The sequence below is a fragment of the Semicossyphus pulcher genome, unplaced genomic scaffold, assembly GCF_022749685.1.
Source record: "Semicossyphus pulcher isolate SPU_LCO1_2020_fin unplaced genomic scaffold, fSemPul1.0.p SCAF_12, whole genome shotgun sequence".
Lineage (NCBI taxonomy): Eukaryota > Metazoa > Chordata > Actinopteri > Labriformes > Labridae > Semicossyphus > Semicossyphus pulcher.
Genome location: NW_027211626.1, coordinates 208,401 through 228,355, shown reverse-complemented (window position 1 = coordinate 228,355; position 19,955 = coordinate 208,401). Strand labels below are relative to the sequence as shown.

At 46.2% G+C, this 19,955-nt stretch overlaps 1 protein-coding gene across 1 annotated transcript in view; it reads left to right on the top strand.

The window, feature by feature from the left end:
• ptk7b (protein tyrosine kinase 7b) overlaps positions 1-19,955 on the top strand; it is a 74,694-nt gene that overhangs the window by 43,018 nt on the left and 11,721 nt on the right. The window contains exons 2-6 of the mRNA XM_069659057.1: positions 5,175-5,471; positions 12,673-12,775; positions 12,950-13,134; positions 14,927-15,074; positions 18,515-18,645. Coding sequence (XP_069515158.1) covers positions 5,175-5,471; positions 12,673-12,775; positions 12,950-13,134; positions 14,927-15,074; positions 18,515-18,645 — 864 coding nt within the window. The remainder of the gene's footprint in view (positions 1-5,174; positions 5,472-12,672; positions 12,776-12,949; positions 13,135-14,926; positions 15,075-18,514; positions 18,646-19,955) is intronic.

Genomic DNA, 19,955 nt, shown 5'->3' with positions numbered 1-19,955 from the left:
AAAGCTCCGAGCAGAGACGTCTTCATTCAGACTGCACACTGACGACAAACACGGCGACTTCAAAAGAGAACCAACGGGAAGTGGAGCCGACGCGATTCGACTGTGATCGGATCAATTATTTACAACGGCAGAGTTTGCAGAGAGAAAACATCTTATTTAGCGAGCTGCAGTCAGGAGGGCAGACTGTGAGCACAGACTGGAAAAACATGGCATCAATTTTTCAGCATGCAGAGGGATGAGGACTCGCTCTTTAAAAGCATCTATTGTAGCAGCCGTGAGGTCAGCGCTGTTCAGTCCAGACTCAGAGTGCATCGCCCTCCTCGCTCCGGCTCAGGTAATGAGCTCATCCTGGGAAGGCTCCATTAAACAAATCGGGATGCAGGCAGCGGACACAAGGAGAAAAACAGATCATGTTTTTACTTCCAGAAATTTAGCAATCGCTGCAGATTCCTGCTGCTCAGCTGGAATGCTAAACTAACAGTGTTAGCATTCCTGCTGGGATGGACTGTCAAACACAGAGAGGGAGAGAGGGAGCAGGAGGAGGACGTTCTTCACTGCCAGCTGCAGAATATTAAACAGGCATCAGAATGAACCTAAAGTCGTGGCACCTTTAAATGAATCCTTAATATCTCAGTAAACAGGTGAAACGTGTCTGAGCATCAAACAGTGGCAAGAAATGAGAGCATGAAAATCCCTCCTCAGGTCTTTACTCATCCTAAATCAATCAATCATTTTTATTTATACAGCAGCAAATCACAAACAGTTATCTGAGGACACAGAGCAGGTCTACAGCTGTGTGCTAGGTCCTCTACAGAGACCAACATGAAGCCGTCATGAGACAGAAGCACTTCCTGTAACGGACAGAAAGCTCGAGCAGAACCAGACTGATGGAGCACGAGGAAGGAGAATGCACATGACGATGATGGACGTGCATCATCAGATGAACCGACAGCCGACCAGGACGCAGCACGTAAAACGTGCTAATGAAAGTTAGCTTCTGACTCCTGACAGGTTTTACACCTTGTGATGTTTGTGGCAGCATTGTGTCGACACAGGGATTCAGCTGCTATAAACATGCTTATCGAAAGGTCATTTATTGCAGTATTGTTTAACAGTACTTGTGTCATAAATAAAATATCTTGTTTTGAACTCGTTTGAAAGTCAGGAAACCTTTGACTCATTAAGATTCCCTAATAAGGCATCAGAACAACAGCGCAGCAGTTTGGCATCTTCGTCTAAACGCGTTTCCTGTGTGCACCGAGGAAACAATATCTCAACGATATCACAGCTTCTTCAGCGTGCAGGAGGGAGGGGCTGTGGCACACAGGACCATCACTGACAGATACTTTGATACTCAATACTTTATAATAATGATATCAAGTTATAACTGAATACTTTTAAAACAGCTTCTGTTACTGCTAATGTTGTAGAATCTGTTTGGAGACACTAAAATACTGAATGTGTTATCTCTTCCTTTCTATGCACCGTCATTAGTTGTGACCATATTACAGGCATTAAAATGTTATACAACAATTCCTCATATCATATTCAAATATCAGAGCTGGGTTTACATGTCATCATGAGCACAGAGAGGCCGTGGGTGTGTTTTTAAATCAAACGTCAGATAAGGAAGCCTCAGCTGTTTGTGGACGAGACGTCAGGGAGACGAATGAGAGCGAGGATGAAGGTTAAAGTCCTGGGAAGCACCGAGGCCCACTGACAGAGCTGTCACTGCCTGTCGACAGACTACCACAGACGTGCGCTTCAGTCCTCCCCTGACTGAGCTGCCTTCTTGCTGAAGATCGTCCTCAGAAACGGGCAGCGTTCATGGTCCCTCAAACGCATCAGTAACACCTTAAAGCATACAAAGACCAGGCTGCAGGATGAACTATATTCTGTTTCATTAATGAACAAATCACAACTTCAACTTGATCTGCAGCAGAAAACAGAGAGACATGTACAAGTAAAGATGGTGCGTGCGTGAGAGTCTCAGAGAAACGAATGCACGCAGCACAACGTTGGAGAATGTTTCATCACTTTATATTTGTGGAATTAAAAAGAGCAACATAAAAAGTGAACCTCTGTGAACAGGAGAGTCGAAGCTCATCTGCGCTCCTGATGTCGACTTTATTCTTCCTGCAGTGTGTTTTAACGCTCCGCTGATCTCCTGGTCAGTATTTTTAACAACGCTGCGTGTCAGCAAGAGTTTGATCTCTGACGTGAATCACAGAGAAATCAGCCGAGCGTGAGGCCGAACGGTCCGCAGAGGTCAGGACGTCTGATTGACCTCGACAGCAGAGACGTTAAACGGGACGGAGTCAGACCAGGTCAAATGTTTTATCATCCTCTACCTGCGTGTGTACACTTTGACTTCTCCAAGAGGCATTTTAATGGGATTAGTTGATGCTGAGTTACAGAAGAGTTGGGGCTGCAGTTAAAGACTATGATTGATTAATCAAGTCATTGATTAAATAAATTGATATATTCACTGAAAGGTGGAGCCTTCCCAAACCCCGTGTTAGACATGTAGACATTTCAGGACGGATAACGCTTCCTTAGAAGTTTAATTTCTCTCACGTCTCTACACTGGAGAAGAAGCTAGAGCCAGCAGATTGCTAGCTTAGCTTAGCATAAAAACTACTTATGTAATGGACTTTGTCTTGACTGCGTGCAGTAACTAAGTATTACTGTTTTTACTGTTTCTTTCTAAGATGACACGACCTGAAGGAGATTGATTTTGTGCTGATGAATTGATGGAATAATCCATAATTACAGCATGAATCCAGCCCATGAAGCCTCGCAGAGTTCGGTGTATGCAGGGTTTCCTTTCATGCTTTCATAAATGACATGAGAGCTTCATACAAGGTGGCGAAATGAACAGTGTTCACCCTCATCACAGAAACATCCTCGCTCGATCAAAGGAACAAAGAACGAGTCCCTGCCGTCTCATTTCATCACACTGACCCCAGGTAGTGATTTATTCTGTTCATTCTGCCTCTGATTGAAATCCTCGCTCAAAGCAGCAGAGCCTTTTTACACACTGACGCTGGATGTCAGTGCGTTTACTGTGGGGGAGCCCCGCTCTGCACGGAGAGAAGGACGAGCTCATTATGACGAACCTCAGAGATCACTATCAGCTTCTGCAGCTTCTCCACGTCTCAGCTGACGGCAGGAGGACAGAGCTCTGCAGAAACCTGACAAAGAGCCCGCTCCCTGTTTGTTATCAGGAAACATTGGCATGGCAACTGGCAGGAGCCGAGTCCTCCATCTTCCTGCTTCGCTCCTCTGTCAGACAGCAGCAGCCTGTCGGGACACCTCACGGGAAATCCCCGACTTTGGCGTCTCTTAAAACAAGCTTTCATCAGAAACGTAGTTTTTTTTCTGATCGTAGAAATAGATTTTCTTTGAGAAAACTTTGACAGAAGTGTGTCGCCTCCTACGGTGTCTCCCATCGCTCTTTCATCACCCGTCAGCATTTCTGATCTCAGTCCAGCAGCTGTGACACGTCGGTGTACCTGTGTCCGTGCTCAGCATCGGTTTACCTGTGACCGTGCTCAGCATCGGTGTACCTGTGTCCGTGCTCAGCATCGGTGTACCTGTGACCGTGCTCAGCATCGGTGTACCTGTGTCCGTGCTCAGCATCGGTGTACCTGTGTCCGTGCTCAGCATCGGTGTACCTGTGTCCGTGCAGGGACTCAGGACTGTGGTTGGCTTTCTCCTGCAGACACATCATGGTTACATCTTTTATTCGCACAGTCTCTGTGGTGTTGGCGTTCTGCGTTAGGAAGCATTCAGCCTTTTATTGGCCTCAGCAGAAGTGATGGTGTCATCAGTGTGGGAGGTGTTGAGTTAACAGATATGTCTCTACTTTAGATATCATGTTCAAGAACACTCCACGTATTCCTCTTGTTCTTGGCTGCATGCATACCTCCCTACTCTCTGTGTATCTGAGGCTCAGTCTGATCTCTGCTGACATTACTCTGATGTTTGCATGTTAACCCTTTAACCTTTCAGCTCTCCCTCAGTTTGTCGTTCCTCCTGTCTGTAAAGCTACATGTCAGGGCGAGTTTTAGCTCTATCCTCAGCCTCTCTGCCTCTCGCTTGTTTGACCCGCCTTTCTGCCTCGCTGATTCTCCTCCTGCCTGCCCACCCGTCAGCTCGAGCCACCTGCGGCTGAGACAAAGGTGAGCCTGATGAGGAGGTGGACAGGCAGGTGAAGGACGGAGCGGGCGGGTGAGGAGGGTCAAAGATGGAGGAATAACTTTGGCTCATCTTCAACAGTCTCCTTGATTTAACTTTATTGAAAGATCCCTTTTTACTTGGCCTCAGTCCTGCGAGAAGCACACACACACACACACACACACACACACACCGCCAGGCAGGTGTAGGTGTGCCTAATCGACTGTAGCGGTGGACCGTTCCTTGTGATAACAAACCCTGACATCAGGTATGATAACATTGTGTTCAGGAGCATGAGGGCTGCGGTCACACACTGTGAACATGTACTGATGAGGAGTTCATAAAGAAGAAGGCAGAGAGCCGCTGTCTGTGCTAAGCTAAGCTAACTGTAGCTTGACCTTTGTTGGTCTTTAACACGAGGTCGACAAAAGAATGAGTTTAAGATGCTTCGTCTGTTCGCACTGAGTCTGCTCCACGCTTTGGTTCCTTGCGTGTTGTGAACTCTTCGCAGCAGCGTTTCACTGACTGTGACTGACTGTATTTCCCCAGTTGTCGTCCGGGTCGCACGCTTGTCTCTGAGTTGTGGATAAATAGAGCAGAAAACTCGTCTCTCGCTCGGCATCATGAGGAGAAATGAATGATTACAGTGTGCGTGAGGACGAGTGTGCAACACATCACGTCTTGTTTGAGAGACGAGTCTGTCTGAGCCGATGTCACATGACTGTGTGCGTGTGCGTGTGCGTGCGTGCGTGCGTGCGTGTGTGTTAGCTGGCGCACTCACATCGTACCCTCACTTACGGAAAATAAAAGTGTTTCCCTTCCCGTTAGCTCTGATGATTTTACGACAGAATAATTCACAGCGAGCCAGTGTTGTCTAAACATCACATTCCTGCTCCCGGCTAAGTGGTCGTCATGGTGAACTCTTAATGAACGGAAAAAGCAGTAAAATGTTAACAGCCTCTTTCTAATCCTCTGTCATTTACTCCCCCCTCCAGTCCTGTCCATCCAGACCTTCTCCATCCAGTTCACCAAGGAGCCAAAGTCCCAAGATGCTTTGCACGGCCGCAGCGCCATGCTACGCTGCGAGGTTGGCGACCCCATCGGCATCAGGTACATCTGGCTTCACGACGGGCAGCGCCTGCAGAACGACGAGCGGCGCTTCCAGGAGGGAAGCAACCTGAAGTTCACGGCTGTGGATCGGCTGCTGGACGCCGGAAACTTCAAGTGCAGAGCGGAAAACCCGACGACAGGAGAGACGCTCCTCTCCACCAACGCCTCCTTCAACATCAAGTGTGAGTGCTTCATTTCAAAGCTCTTTCTGTGACTCTGTGAGAGCTGCAGCTGACAGGGTTTCATAATGAAACCAGGCTGTGTTTCAGCTTCAGGATCAAAACAGGCAAACAAAGTGCGCGGATAAGATGACAGGTAGTATGAGCTGCAGGAATGTTTCCAGCTTGTTGCTTTCTTCTTTGTTGCTTCCTCTCCCTCGCTCCAGAGGAAACACGATCTGTGAGCCAACAAGCATGTGTTTCCAGTTGCTTCTTTTTCTCTGTTGTGTAACTTTTTCTTTTCCCACAAACTATCAAAAGGCTTTTGTCTGAGAGCTACAGTCAGCGTCCTTCACTCTGTAGCTGATCCTTCAGCTATAGGTGAACTCTGCCCTCTCTCTTTAGCTTTTTAATCATGCTAAACTTTTTGTCCCGTCGAGGAGAAACACACTGGCAGTTTCGTCTGAGAGCACGGGAACTCTTTCAGGATGAATAACCTTATCCCCGTGTTGTGGGCGGCCCTCAGGTGCCGTGTGTTTCTGAAAGAACAGAAACAAAAAGCAAAGCAGAGAGAAAAGTGTCTCCATCTGGAAGACGTTGCCCTCTCCAGCCTCATCCATCCGGGAGGTTTGTCTTTGCGGGCTGATTACAAGAACAGACGAGTGTCCGGACCTCCTGGAAGCAGAAACGTATCTCCTGCTCTGTGATGCGTCTCCGCCGCTGGAGATTTGTGGTCCGTGACGTCGAGCAATGACTCTCAATGATTTACATTTTCAGCCAGATGCAACAAAGAAGAGCATCTTTTTTCTGAGGGGAGCTGCTTTTATGTGTTGCAATAACACATGATGTAGTGTGTCATTCTCACTCCCACAGATTAGAGAGAGAGAAACGAGTTAGACATGAAGCACCAGTTCTTAAGAGCTTCTATCGTGACCCAGAATAAACTGTATCATCTGCCAGGTCATTCGTTTTCCCACGCACTGCAGAGGAGGAACATTTTCATTGGAAGGAGGATGGTGTGTTAATGTGTCTCTTTCTGAACAGTTAATCATGAACATGTACAGTGAGTGGGTCAGACTTTGATCAGTGATGGATGCCTGATTGAAACAGTTGGTGTTTTAAATTAGGTGTAACTTTGTTACCAAAGTTTTTGCAAGACTCAGACACCTGATTTTTGTTCTCTTGAGGCGGCGCGTTAAAGCTGCAGGAATCAAAGTTGCAGGTAGAGAAAGTGAACTCTGCAGCTCCTCTCAGCTTGTGTTTAGTCTTAAAGCAAGCAGAGTCCGACAGAGGCCGGCAGGTACACAAAGAGGAGCTTTTAGCAGCTTTAAAGTCTGTTTTTAGAAGAGGCCAAGTTTGAGATGCAAACTTTAAACGGTGCAGAAACACGTGAAGGACACCAGGAACAGTGACAACACATTTCTCCATTCAAGATAAAAGGTCGATACAGACTGCAGAGAGGAGAGATATGAGGAGCAGATACATGGCTGAGAGTCAGACAGACACGTGTGACTGTAACGTTCAGCTGGAAGATTCTGTGTGTGTGTGTGTGTGTGTGTGTGTGTGTGTGTGTGTGTGTGTGTGTGTGTGTGTGTGTGTGTGTGTGTGTGTGTGTGTGTGTGTGTGTGTGTGTGTGTGTGTGTGTGTGTGTGTGTGTGTGTGTGTGTGGCACAGGTCTCTCTGCGTCTCTGCGTCTCAGCCCGCGTTGTGACAGAAGCTCTCATATTTCGCCAACACACATTTAACGGGCGATAAAGCAGCGCGGCTTTAAAGTAAAGACCCCCTCCGGCTTTAATCCTGCATGTGGGCTCGCTCATGTGTGTGCCAGTTTGCGTGCGTCCCCGTAAATGTAGGTTGGGGGGGGGGGGGGGGTTTACATATGTACTGTACATGGACTGTACTGGAGTAGATTGCCCCCCCTCCCCCCGCCCTCTGCAGAGAGAGGGGTAATTTATCTTGCTCTCAATGGTGGGTGGGCCAGTCCTGCCAGTTGAGAGTTATTCAGAGTAATTATCCCCCCCCCCCCCCCCCCCGTTTTTACTAATAGAGGATTTGCCCCCCCGCCCCTTTGTCCGCGTCCTGCACAGGCATCAGACTCTAACTATTGTGAGCAAACGATACGATGCACTTTATTGTTTACTTTAGGTCCGACTCCAATGCTGCAAACATTTAGCTTCTGCACTGTGGAGCTAACGGATCAAATGCTATAGAAACAAACAGCTGTTAGCATGTTAGCTGAGAAGCACAACCACACACAACATACATTGCACATGCACACAACAACAAGTGAAAGAGATAGGAACACCTTCTGCACAACCCGACAGCCTCTTCTAAAGCACGCTTGTTCGTCGTGGAGGAAACGACGACCTCAGTAAAAACAGTCGGACTGTGTTTCAAAGCTCCGTGTCGTAGCTTTAAGGTAAATAAAAAAGCATGCAGGCAAATTTTCTGCCATTTTTCAGTCATTCAAATCGCAGAGGCACTTTGCACGGCCTCTTGATTCATCACTCAGCGTGTCCTTAACCTACATTTGTTCAGCAGATGCATTTAGAGCAGATCATCGGCCCATCTCGTCTCCCTCACATCCTGTTTGAATTCACACAACCTGACGTGTTTCTGTCTCGTGTTTCTGAGCTGACAAAGTGCAGCTCCTCTCCTGCTTAATGACCCGGCCTCCGTCCGTCAGCTCCTCTCCTGCAGATGATTCTGCTTTAACGTCAGAGTGTCTCTTTTCTTTCTCCTCTTTTTGCCTCGTCACAGCAGCATCCCTCTGAGTTGCCGTAGTTTGCCGCCCGGCCGGTTGACCTCTGTCGTGCAGACCTCGACTAAAACAAGCTGGGTCTCTGAGCTTGTTTCATTTCCTTTTTAAAGGTAGAATAGTTCAGTATAGTCACAGGATCATAACGGGGAGAAATGTCTGCGGTCAGTAAATTCTGACATCCTTTGATGTCTGCAAACGTTAACCATGAACAGGAAAACACAAATACATCTACTGTTTATTATTAAAGAAGAAGAAAGCAGGAAGTTTGTTTCTGATCAAACGAAAGGAAGAAATAGTTTCACCATATTTTGATCACATCAGCTGAAAAGGGAACTGATTGGTCTGTTTATACGATGAAGCCACTCAGGCACATGTTTAAGTTACTTCTGTGCCCATATGTTGCTGTCAGTCAGATCATTTCCCAGCACTCCTCTGGATAACGCGCACACACACACACACACACACACACACACACAGACACACACACACACACACACACACACACACAGAGCTCCATCCTGGCACGGTGAGGGATGATTGGTCCAAACATCTGCCTCTACAATATCCTCCCAATTCATCTGTTATCATCCCGTGTTGATGGAGCTTCCTGTTCTGCCTCCAACATAATAATTATCCGCCCCTAATTACAGCGCGAGCTGCCAGGCCGCTCCAACACTTAGTCATGCATTCTGGGAGGGATTACTGAAGAATTTGCCACTAATAGGTTATGAAAGAGCGCCTTCTGTGTGTGGAGGGGACAGCTGGAGAAACCTGAGCTGTGAATGGAGCTGTGAGCGGTCAGAATGAGTGACAGAAAATCCAGGTCAAACCGGGAGCGAAGCGATACCGAGAAATGGATTTAAGCTGCTCGAGAAGCAAATGAGAGACGAGCGATAGAAACTTTAGACACTCATAAGTCAGTGTGTGAAAACTGGAGCCACAAAACATGATTACTTTGTAATCCATTAATCTGACAAGTATTTTTATGATTAATCGTTCAGTCTGAATATCAGAAAGTTGTGAAAAAAGCGAATCAAACATCCCAAAGTGACGTCTTCAGATGGCTTGTTTCAGCTCAACCCGAGGACGTCGTTTAAGATGAGACAGAGCAGCAAAACCTCACGTTCAACAAGCAGGAAGCAGAAAATGGGAATTATTGATTATTTCTATTTTTGCATCATTTGTGCGCCTCCATCCCAACAGCAGGAGGAATTTTAACCCTAATGTTTGGGACAGTAACACACAGAAGAGCTGCTTCCTCGGCGTCTCCATCAGGTCACATCACACAGGACAGATTAACGTGAAGGAAAGGAGGTAACAGACGAGTGAAGACGAACACACAGAGAGGGAAACTGGAGCGTGGAGAAGAGGCGTCAGTGAAGCAGCCAACATGGCCGCCGAGCAGCAGCGACACATTCCCCATCCAACTGATTTACACACTGGAGCAAAGTTCATGTTCATTATTTTCACTGTGTTGTTCTTTGATCTGAAGGTCACATGATTTCAGTTTAATCGTCTCAAATATGAGGTTAGCTTCAGTTAGCTTAGCACAGAAACAGCTGCTAGAAATGTCCCTCAGAGGGACCCGTCTGACTTCATACTGAGAGGACGTTTCACAGCCTGGATGCTGCACTGATGCTGCAGGACAGAGACTCTACACACGCACCTGTACGTATACCTGAGCACACACTGCGTGTCATCACAGACTCACGCTGCAGGAATGGAAAGTATTTCTTACAGATGTAAAAGGTGTCGGAGGGTTTTCCCCACAGAGAAATTCCAGGTACAGTTCTTTTCAGTTGGAGTTAGACAACAGGAAAACCTGCAATCAGTCTGAGCACGGACTCGAACTCAGCTGCGTCTCTTTAGTTTGACAGTTTGACACCACCTGATCCTGGAAACACCCACCTGTTCCTCCGACAGGTCACAACACATTCTTTGATTTTATTTGTGAGTCGTTCTGCGGGTGATACTTCTCCTCTCTCCTCCTCACTGACTCACTCCTTCCTCCTCTTGTTGTGTTGGGCTCATTATGCTCTTAGTGCTCTAATAACAGGTCTGTCTCACTGTCTGGCCCCGGGTCCACATAGCTGGGATGGCCTCCATCCCCTCGTCCTCCTCCTCCTCCTCCTCCTCCTCCTCCTCCTCACTGAGTTACTGGAGCGACCTTGACTCAGACACACAACAAATTAGCATCCTCTGCCAGACATTTGAGTACATTTGCAGGCGTTCATGCTCAGGGGCACATGTTCCACTGTAGCATGATGTGCACACACACTCACAGTTGTTGGGGCATCTGTGTTTGGAGGAAGCTAATGAGAGACGCCTGGTTCAGATGGAGATATAAGCTAGCGAGAGGGTTGGAGGCCATGTTACTATAGAGATGGTTTCCCATGATCCCCTGGGGCTGCAGAGCACAGCCAGCTTCCTGTGTAATTCACAGGTCTTCCTCGAGCACCAGTGTTGAGTGTATGAAGACCAAGACCAGGCCAGTGCCCGAGCAGAAAGATCCACATTCCCTTAAAGACACGCAATTCATTTACCTCTTAGATTATAATGATATATGTGGCCTACACAGTGTGTGTGTGTGCGTGCGTGCGTGCGTGCGTGCGTGCGTGTGTGTCATGACGAATCATCGCCTTGCAGAGGTGGATTTAAGAGATGGGAATGTTCCTGTTTGCTACGAGCAAACAAACACAAGCAGAAAACAATTAAACTGTGTTACACGTGCAGTCTACCTTTCACCTCCCAACAAGTTACCTTCTTTTTTTTAACGATAAAAAAAAACTATCAACTTTAAGGGGACTGAACTTTAACACAAAAGAGTTAGATTGTGTAGATTGGATGATTGATGGAGCCAGAAAGACAGAAGTCCATGTCACTCAAAATATACAAGCACCAAGATTTGACTTGGTTACAATTTAATCTGAGCTGCAAACTCAAAATGAGACGCCGCGTATCTGCGTATCCTCGTATTCACGTCTCGTGTGCTAACGGCCAGACAAAGCCACCTACAGCTTCACTCGCTCTTCACTCTGCTGTCAGGTCTCTAGATCTCTCACCTGAGAGTGGGAGCTGAGGCGAGGCGTGTAGTGTTCACGTTGGAGCCTACATTAGCTAAAGTTCATGTTTGGTTATATACTTAGCTACATAGCTTTGTGTGGTCTGTCGTCGCTTTGTTTATCACAAGCCAAAGTGTAACTGTCATCACATGTCCTGTACCCTCAATGAACCCTCACGTCCCCCATGCTTTAGCTTCTTCCCTCTAAACAGTTGTTAACTAAACAAACATAAAACGTTAGAAATAAGTCGAGTTGTCCTTGAAGCAGCCCGTCACAGTAATGTTGTTATAAATCAGACGATCCACAGGTAATCGAGTGTTTCACCTGCAGGTGTGGTCCCGACTGGTTCTACAATATAATCCTGTTTGTCTGACACAGAGACAAGACGAGGCTGAACCTCTGTAACAGCTTTCTGTACAGCTCCATGGAGCGCTCCCTGTGACCTCACAGTGGTGCTCGTCCTCCCTCACCTCTCCACCTCTCTCAGGTGGAATCTCATGCCTAGCATATTTCATAGATGAGCCAAACATCAGCAGAGACGCAGCCGCAGAATTCAGCCCCAGGGTATAAGAACGGAGCTCAGCCTGGTGGAATCTGTTACACTAATACACACACACACACACACACACACACACACACACACACACACACACACACACACAAGAAAAACCCCTCATGGACTCAGGGCAACCCAAACAAACACGCTGAGTGTGCAGTTAATCATGTCATGCAACCACAGCTTACACATCATCACATAACAACATCAGCTCCGGTTCTCATGCAGTGTGTTTGCACAATAAGCAGAGGAGGGGAACTCCAGCGACGCACACACTGACGCTGCCTGTCAGACACACACCGAGTCACTGACTGAACGAGACGACTTGTCCAGTTCTTCTTTATTGCTCCAGCGGACTCTTGCATGCATCGAGCTCATGGTGGAACAAGTAGACATATGTTTTATTGCATTGTGTCTTCCATCATGTAAACTTGTTCTGCTGCAGACTGCATCGCCTGTGAAGCACTTCTGGGTGAATTCCTGTTGTTTTATATGTTCTGTGTAAATAAAGTAACTTAACATGACTTTTATTAGCTGCTCTGACTGCAGCAGGCTCCTTTAAACTGAGGAAGTCAGTGAACTGTCCATTAGACGTCCATAAAAAGCTGCTCCTGGTGCAGGACAGTGGCTTGTAGGACGTGAGCTGACCCAGTGAAGTCGTCGCTCTCTGCTCTGTTCCTGAGTCACAGCGCTGTCACTGCGATGTTCTGACTCTGCCCTCATCCCCGCAAGGACGGACGACAGGACGACCACTTAACTCAATTTTCCCTCCTGTCCGTCTCCTCCATTCGTCCTCCTGTCCGCCGCTCTCGCGCTCACTGTCTCCTCTGTTTTCTTCCTCTGCAGGGTTAGAGAGCGGCGGGGTGACTCTGAAGGAGCCTGCATCAGAGGGAGAGATCGAGAGCTCTGCGCCCGTCACGCTGCGATGTCACATTGATGGACACCCCCGGTGAGTCTCCTCCTCCTCCGTCACCTCCGGTTCAGAGCTCACAGGGTGAAGGATGATGATGGGGACTGTACTGAACAAACTACTGGCCTCTCTCATGCCCTTATGTTCCCCTTCTTCCTCTCCTCCCCTTTTCTCTCTCCCCAATCATCCATTTTTCTCTCCTCTGCCTCTCAGGCCGACGTGTCAGTGGTTCAAAGACGGAGTGAAGCTGACGGAGAAGAGCCATCAGATCAACAACAAGGAGAGGACGCTCACCATCAGGAGCGCCAGTCCGGACGATAACGGCCTGTACTACTGCTGCGCCAAGAACGCGGCCGGGCACGTCTGCAGCAACAGCAACTTCACCCTCAACATCATAGGTGTGTGTGTGTGTGTGTGTTTGCATGTGTGTGTGTGTTTGCGTGTGTGTGGTTCTGCAACTACAATCAAAGGGAAAAAATGCCAACTTCAGTTTTATCTGATAATTTAAAGTTCTGAGTCTGTTCATCTCACCTGCAGTAGATGTTACATACAGTCTGTGTAGTCCAACTCTTTCAGGTATTCTGAGTTTGTTTTTGATCTTTTAAGAAGCAAAAAGTTAAATTTTTTTAACAAATATTCCCTAATAATTAAACTGTAAGTGATCAATATTTGGCGTCTGTGAATTGATACAGTTCGGCTGTTAGATATATAAATATAATTGCTAATGCTGTGATGATCGCTTTTGTTCTCCCACACTTACTCACAGTTATTTTACACCATTGTTTAATCATTGAATCCATTATTTTCTGTCTTTTTTTATTATTACGAAGGGAAACAATCAGAACGCATTTTTAAAACCCACCGCACGATTTCAAGAAGACGAAGAAGCAGCTGAAGAAGAAGCTGAAGACGTCTTGTGTGTGACACATTAACCTTCTGCAGCGACGTGCTGATTACTTTTTATGATTTTTATCAGTTAATTAATTAATTCTGCGTCTCATTCCTTCAGCTCGACTTTCCTGTAATCCTAAAAAGATATTTTCAGCTTTAAGTGTTTTCGTCCCCACATCTCCACGCCTGACAGGAAGTGTTGTGAAGACGAGGAGGTGTGTGGACCATTAGTGGTGAGAGAGAGCAGGAAGAGAGAGAGATGGAGTCCCTAATGTGATTACCTGAGAGTGTGTTAGCACCTTCCTGCTCCTCCTCCACCCACACAGACAGAAACAACATCAGAAACATCCGCCCGGCAACAACAACATCCAGAGAGGGGAAATACGAAGCGACAGAGCACTTTGGTTTACGCTGAATTCATTAACTTTGGTCAGAAACCGAATCAGTGTTTATGGCCGAGTAGGTTTCATGTAAACGTAGGAGACAGAGTAAACAGCAGCGCCCCTACTGTTCATACAATACAATAACATATAAAGTATATACCTGAGGTCTCCCGTCAGCCAGCACTGTACGTACAGTAGAACATCTGTGCCAGAAACCTGATGCCCTGTTCTACTCTAATTAGCCACCTGCACGCTAGCTTAGCACCTGGCTGCAGGAAGAATGGGTAATTGTTGAGTTTTCAGTTACCGTGGTGCCACCCTCGGCTCCTCTGCAGGGCTGCACCTGAAGGAGAGGCTGACAGATTGAGAGGGATTTCAGAGCACGGTCACAGATCTTTAAGGGCTCACACAGACGTCCTGGGTGGGCCAGGTGTGCTCACCTTTCTTTCTTTTCACACCAGCCGGCAGCCTTATCCCCATATCGCTGCTGGCACCACACCTCCGTTAGCTGTTTAGATTTAAATTCTCACACAATAAACCAGGATTAGAGGAATTTCATGTTCCTGTATCGAGCTCAACACTGTGTTAAAGTCTTCACCTCCACGTTTTACTGAACCTAATCTGTAGGCAGTCAGAGGATTTACGTTACAGGACAAAGAGAGATGCACATAAAACATTTCTATTTGCTTTGAACAAAGTGAAAGACGAGGCTCCAGATAAGCTGCAGGGTCTCTTCACTGACCTCATTAGTTCTCCCTCCAGCCCCCAGGGTGTTGACACACACACACGCACACACACCTCTCCACCTGCAGGCCGCCTTCTCTCCGGCCTCACGCTGCTGTTGGCAGCTTTTAATAAAGCTCCAGTAGATGGTTGCAGATGTAATCATGCAGATGTTTGTCTTCCTCGCTCGCAGACAAGAGCTTCCCTCGGCCGGTGGTCACTCCGGAGGACCAGGTGGTTCTGAGGAACGAGGAGGCCGCGTTTCACTGCCAGTTCACCGCCGTGCCCGCCCCCGCGCTGGAGTGGTACCATGAAAAAGAGCTGCTGGCTAACAAGTCCCGGTAAGTTGAGAGCTCCATCGTCCCCTCTGCAGCGCCTCACGCTCTCCCTCCGCTTACAAACAGTGTTTTCATTCATGATTCCACCTTTATTTAAATCTCAAGGATCATTTTCAATTATGTTGAGGGTACAATTATAACAGAACAAATACATACACAAAAATACAGCAGGGCACAGTTTGTAAAGGTTGCATTCAATATCGCAGTAGTTTGTAATCATGGCTAAAAGTGACCTGCAGGGACGAAGTGTTGAGTTCTAACGTGAGTACTAAAATGTTCTCAGTCACACAGAAGAACATCTGCAGCATGTTCTCGCACACTGACGGTTTGCACGTTGATCTGGAGCATTAGCGATCACTCAAACCAGTCAGGTGAAGAATATTTGACCAGTTTAAAAAGGAAGTGATGCATGATGGGAAGTTTACAATAAGAGCTTTATTTCAGCAATATCAAAGGTTGTGCCGTTGTGCTGACTAATAGAGCAGCTGTAATAAGAAGTTTATCTCAGCTGTGCTCACGACACGACACGCTGAGATACTTTCATACGGCCGTCTACACTTGCTGCTTGTGTGCGTACGTGTTACAATTATCTTAAAGTTTTTCATGTTATTTGAGGAAAGTTTAGAGTTTGCTACAATCAGGACACAATTTGCTGTAAACTTAATTTTGAGGCACTAATTGTTGTCAGAACACCTCAGGCGGAGTGATACAGTAGTGGTGCTGTTGGAGCCAAGTCTTCATCAGCGCCAATCAAATGACTCAGAAGTAACTGAGCCGTGTAAACTTATTGTTGTTAATTTCAGGTTTTAAAGGTCTTGTTATCTCAGCTCCATCGTCAGGTTTTCCTTTGATCCCGTTCAGCTGCAGCCTTTTCCTCTGGCTCCGTATCCTGTTACAGCTCAGCCCTCGGATGGATTACACATTAGGAATATTATTACTGGAACACAACACTGTGTTCAAGTGATGTATAGCAGAAACTTTACAGTCTCTCTCTTTCAGCCAATCACAGAGGAGGATACAGCTCTCAGTACCCTGGAGCAGAAACCCCCTCGAGCTACAATCAGCTCACCAGCACGTCTCCACAAACACATGAACACGAGATAATAAGCACTTTGTATCCCAGGAGCCGCTCAGGGTCCGGCACCTGATTATACATGGTCACACTGTACACGCCGGGTAACACAGAGAGGGAGCGGAATTACTCTGTACGCTTTATTAATACATGTTAGTAAATAAGTAAATAAAAAATGGCCGAACATATTTTATACACATGCATGTTTTTACTCTTGAACGCACCTGTTATCAGGACGATTAGCAGACATAACAAAACACAGCATCACATTTCAACATTTATAAAAGTCCTCAAATTTCACGAGTTAGTAAAATATATCTGAATGTTTGCAGACGCGTTCATTTATCGAGAGCTTTGCTGAGCTCAGTGATCGATGGAGGAGAACCAGTCTGATATCAGCACTTAGTCACGTGTGTAATGAGCCCGTCAGAGGCGGGTTCAGTCACCTCGACTGTGCTGACTCAGCAGCAGGATCACAGAGAGATGAAGTGTGAATATAAACGCGCACACACACTGTGTGTGTGTGTGTGTGTGTGTGTGTGTGTGTGTGTGTGTGTGTGTGTGTGTGTGTGTGTGTGTGTGTGTGTGTGTGTGTGTGTGTGTGTGTGTGTGTGTGTGTGTGTGTGTGTGTGTGTGTGTTTATTGATCCTGGCTGATACGATGCTGGAGGAATGCAGCTCGTCTGTTTCCCACCTGCACCGTGTAGACAAACCCCCCTTTAGATAACGTGTGAGTGTTTGATGTAGATTATTTTCATACGTGTGAAACTGAGAACAAATACACCAGCCTGAGCTCAAGGCTGTTTCTGCAGACAGCAGAATTCCTCCCCGTGGGTCCGACCAACTCTGGAAGGAAACAAAGAAAGCGTATGAATTCTTCCTGCGGAGATAAAAATATGATTCTTTAAATAAAATCGGCCTTTGTTCATTTTTGTTTCGTGGTTGTTTTAGAGGGACGTGTTGTTCCTCTGCAGCTCTCGGGTGGGAGTGATCACAAGCTCCCAAAGCTCATTTCCCTCCCGCTGTTTAACAGAAAGAAGAGAAGAGATGACACAGAAATATCAACCGTCCGGAGGGAATGTGGTGCGGGAACAGTCCTGGATGAATCCTGCTTTTAGAAAACTGCTCTCTTCGACAGCGTCCTCTCTGCATCCAGTGTTCCCTTTTCTTACCCCTCTCTGCTTTACGTTCTTAAAGACTCCGTGCGGTGCGTCTCCTGCTCTGTCGTCCCTGAAGCTGGCTTAAGGTCAGCCTTTAATTACTCCTCCTGCTGCCCATCATGGCACTGACTCTCCCTGCAGCCTGCCAGGAGCACAAGACTTTTTCAAATTAACTCACTAAGTAGGTCACTTTTCTCTGTGTTCTGTGGACACATTCTTAGCATTTACTCTAACCTATTTAGCGCAGCAGATGGTTTCAGTGAATCAGGGCCATTCACACAGCGTCAGGTAACATGCCAAGCTTTCAAAAGTAGGCCTATGCAAAGATGACCTTCATTTTCTGGACTTAATTCTACTCTGCTGTGTGGGAGAGCATCTCTGTCTGCTGCTCCGAACAGGACAAAACAAATTATTCTCCAAAGAGACGTTCTAACACTTTTTATACGATACTGAAACGTTCAGCATCGACCGATAGCATGTACCTCACCGACCCCAGTGTGTTAAAGAATATATACAGACTACCACTAAACCTGGATGTGTTACGAGTGCTGTGATTGCTGTGCGGCCTGGCTCATAACGCTGAAGAAATCCTAACCTAAAAAGCAGCTGAGCTAACGTTAGCGGTAGCTCTGCTCTCAGCCTTCCAGGCGTCGGAGAAACCCTGATTTTTAACATGCTCCGTTTTGTGTTTAGTTTTTATAAACGATCCTAACTTTAGATTAAATAAAACTCATCCTTAAAATGTGTGATGGAAAAACCCTGAAAATAGACTTCAGCCTTTCGACTTGCAAACGCAGCAGCTAGTCGTGTCGTGAGAGGAGGAGGAGATGTTTCTGGCAGTGCAGAACAGAAACATCAAGAATAGAATCTATAAATAACTACTATAGATAAACTATAACTTCTTTTTGCATCAACTTTAAGTGGGACTTAAAAGCCAAGACCCAACACTGACTTGTGACTTGCAAAACAGCGTCTCTTGTCCACCTCAGAGAGAAATTAATGAACCTCAACACTCTGTCTGTGAAAGTTGCTGTCGTCAGCCAAATTCATGCTGCAGGGTTTAAAATATTTAAATGCTGCAGAATTAATGCAACCATGTTTGTAGAGACTATGGAAACACCTTTAGGGAAAGTGTTCTGTGCTTTATGATAGAGATAAATCTCACGTGCTGTACTGACCCCCCTCACTGTGTGATGTGTTTCTCTTCCACAGAGTGATCCTGTGGCCGAACGGCACGCTGCAGATCACACAGGTCAAACCCAGGAACACAGGGACCTATAAATGTGTCGGCCGGGGGGTCAGCGGGTCGCAGGTCACACTGGAAGCCTCCCTCCTCATTGCAGGTACACACACACACATGTTGTCAGTTGTTGACCTGGCGAGAGATAAACACCTGTGATTGTGTAATCTGAGCGTGAGGTGGGGTTACATATTTATCCTGCCCTCCATCTCTCTCTGCCCCCCCTCCTGCGTCTCTTTCACTTAGAGTCAGATCCGCCATGATAATCACATTCCTTTATTGACATCCGGCCCAGCTGTATCCACTACACACACACACACACACACACACACACACACACTCTCAGCGCTGCAGCATTTTCCTGCTTCCTCTCTGTATTATTTCCTCCATCAGTCCACAGCTGTCTGCAGAGCCTGGTTCAGCCTCCTCCGGCGTGTAGCAGCACCTGGATGAACAAGGACCATTAGACAATGACTCAAGCACGCTAACAAGCAGCGTAATTATGAGGTTGTAAAAGTTAAATGTCATCAAAGCTGCCCACGTGATTTACATCTAACACCAGATGAATAACTTCGTGTAAAAGGTCAGGTGATTAAACTCTGACGACCTCATCGTGCTGACGAGGGCCGTCATGTTGAAATGCTTTGCAGTGAATCACAACACGGAAAATAACGTTCAGGCTGTCCAGTTTAGATACTTTAGGAGAAGTCGCTTAAGACAAGACACCACCTGCTACCACGTTATTGTTTGCCCTTATGACATCTGTGTGGGACATTTCACTTTTATTCTGAAGGTCTAGTGTTACTCAGTTAAAGAGTTTGGATTATATCGCTTTTATTTTGAAGGCCTGGTTTTACTCAGTTAAAGAGTTTGGATTATATCGCTTTTATTTTGAAGGTCTAGTGTTACACAGTTAAAGAATTTGGATTATATGGCTTTTATTTTGAAGGCCTAGTGTTACTCAGTTAAAGAGTTTGGATTATATGGCTTTTATTTTGAAGGTCTAGTGTTACTCAGTTAAAGGGTTTGGATTATGTGGCTTTTATTTTGAAGGACTAGTGTTACTCAGTTAAAGAGTTTGGATTATATCGCTTTTATTTTGAAGGACTAGTGTTACTCAGTTAAAGAGTTTGGATTATATCGCTTTTATTTTGAAGGTCCAGTGTTACTCAGTTAAAAGGTTTGGATTATATCGCTTTTATTTTGAAGGCCTAGTGTTACTCAGTTAAAGAGTTTGTATTATATCGCTTTTATTTTGAAGGCCTGGTTTTACTCAGTTAAAGAGTTTGGATTATATCGCCTTTATTTTGAAGGTCTAGTGTTACTCAGTTAAAGAGTTTGGATTATATCAATTTTATTTTGAAGGACTAGTGTTACTCAGTTAAAGAGTTTGGATTATATCGCTTTTATTTT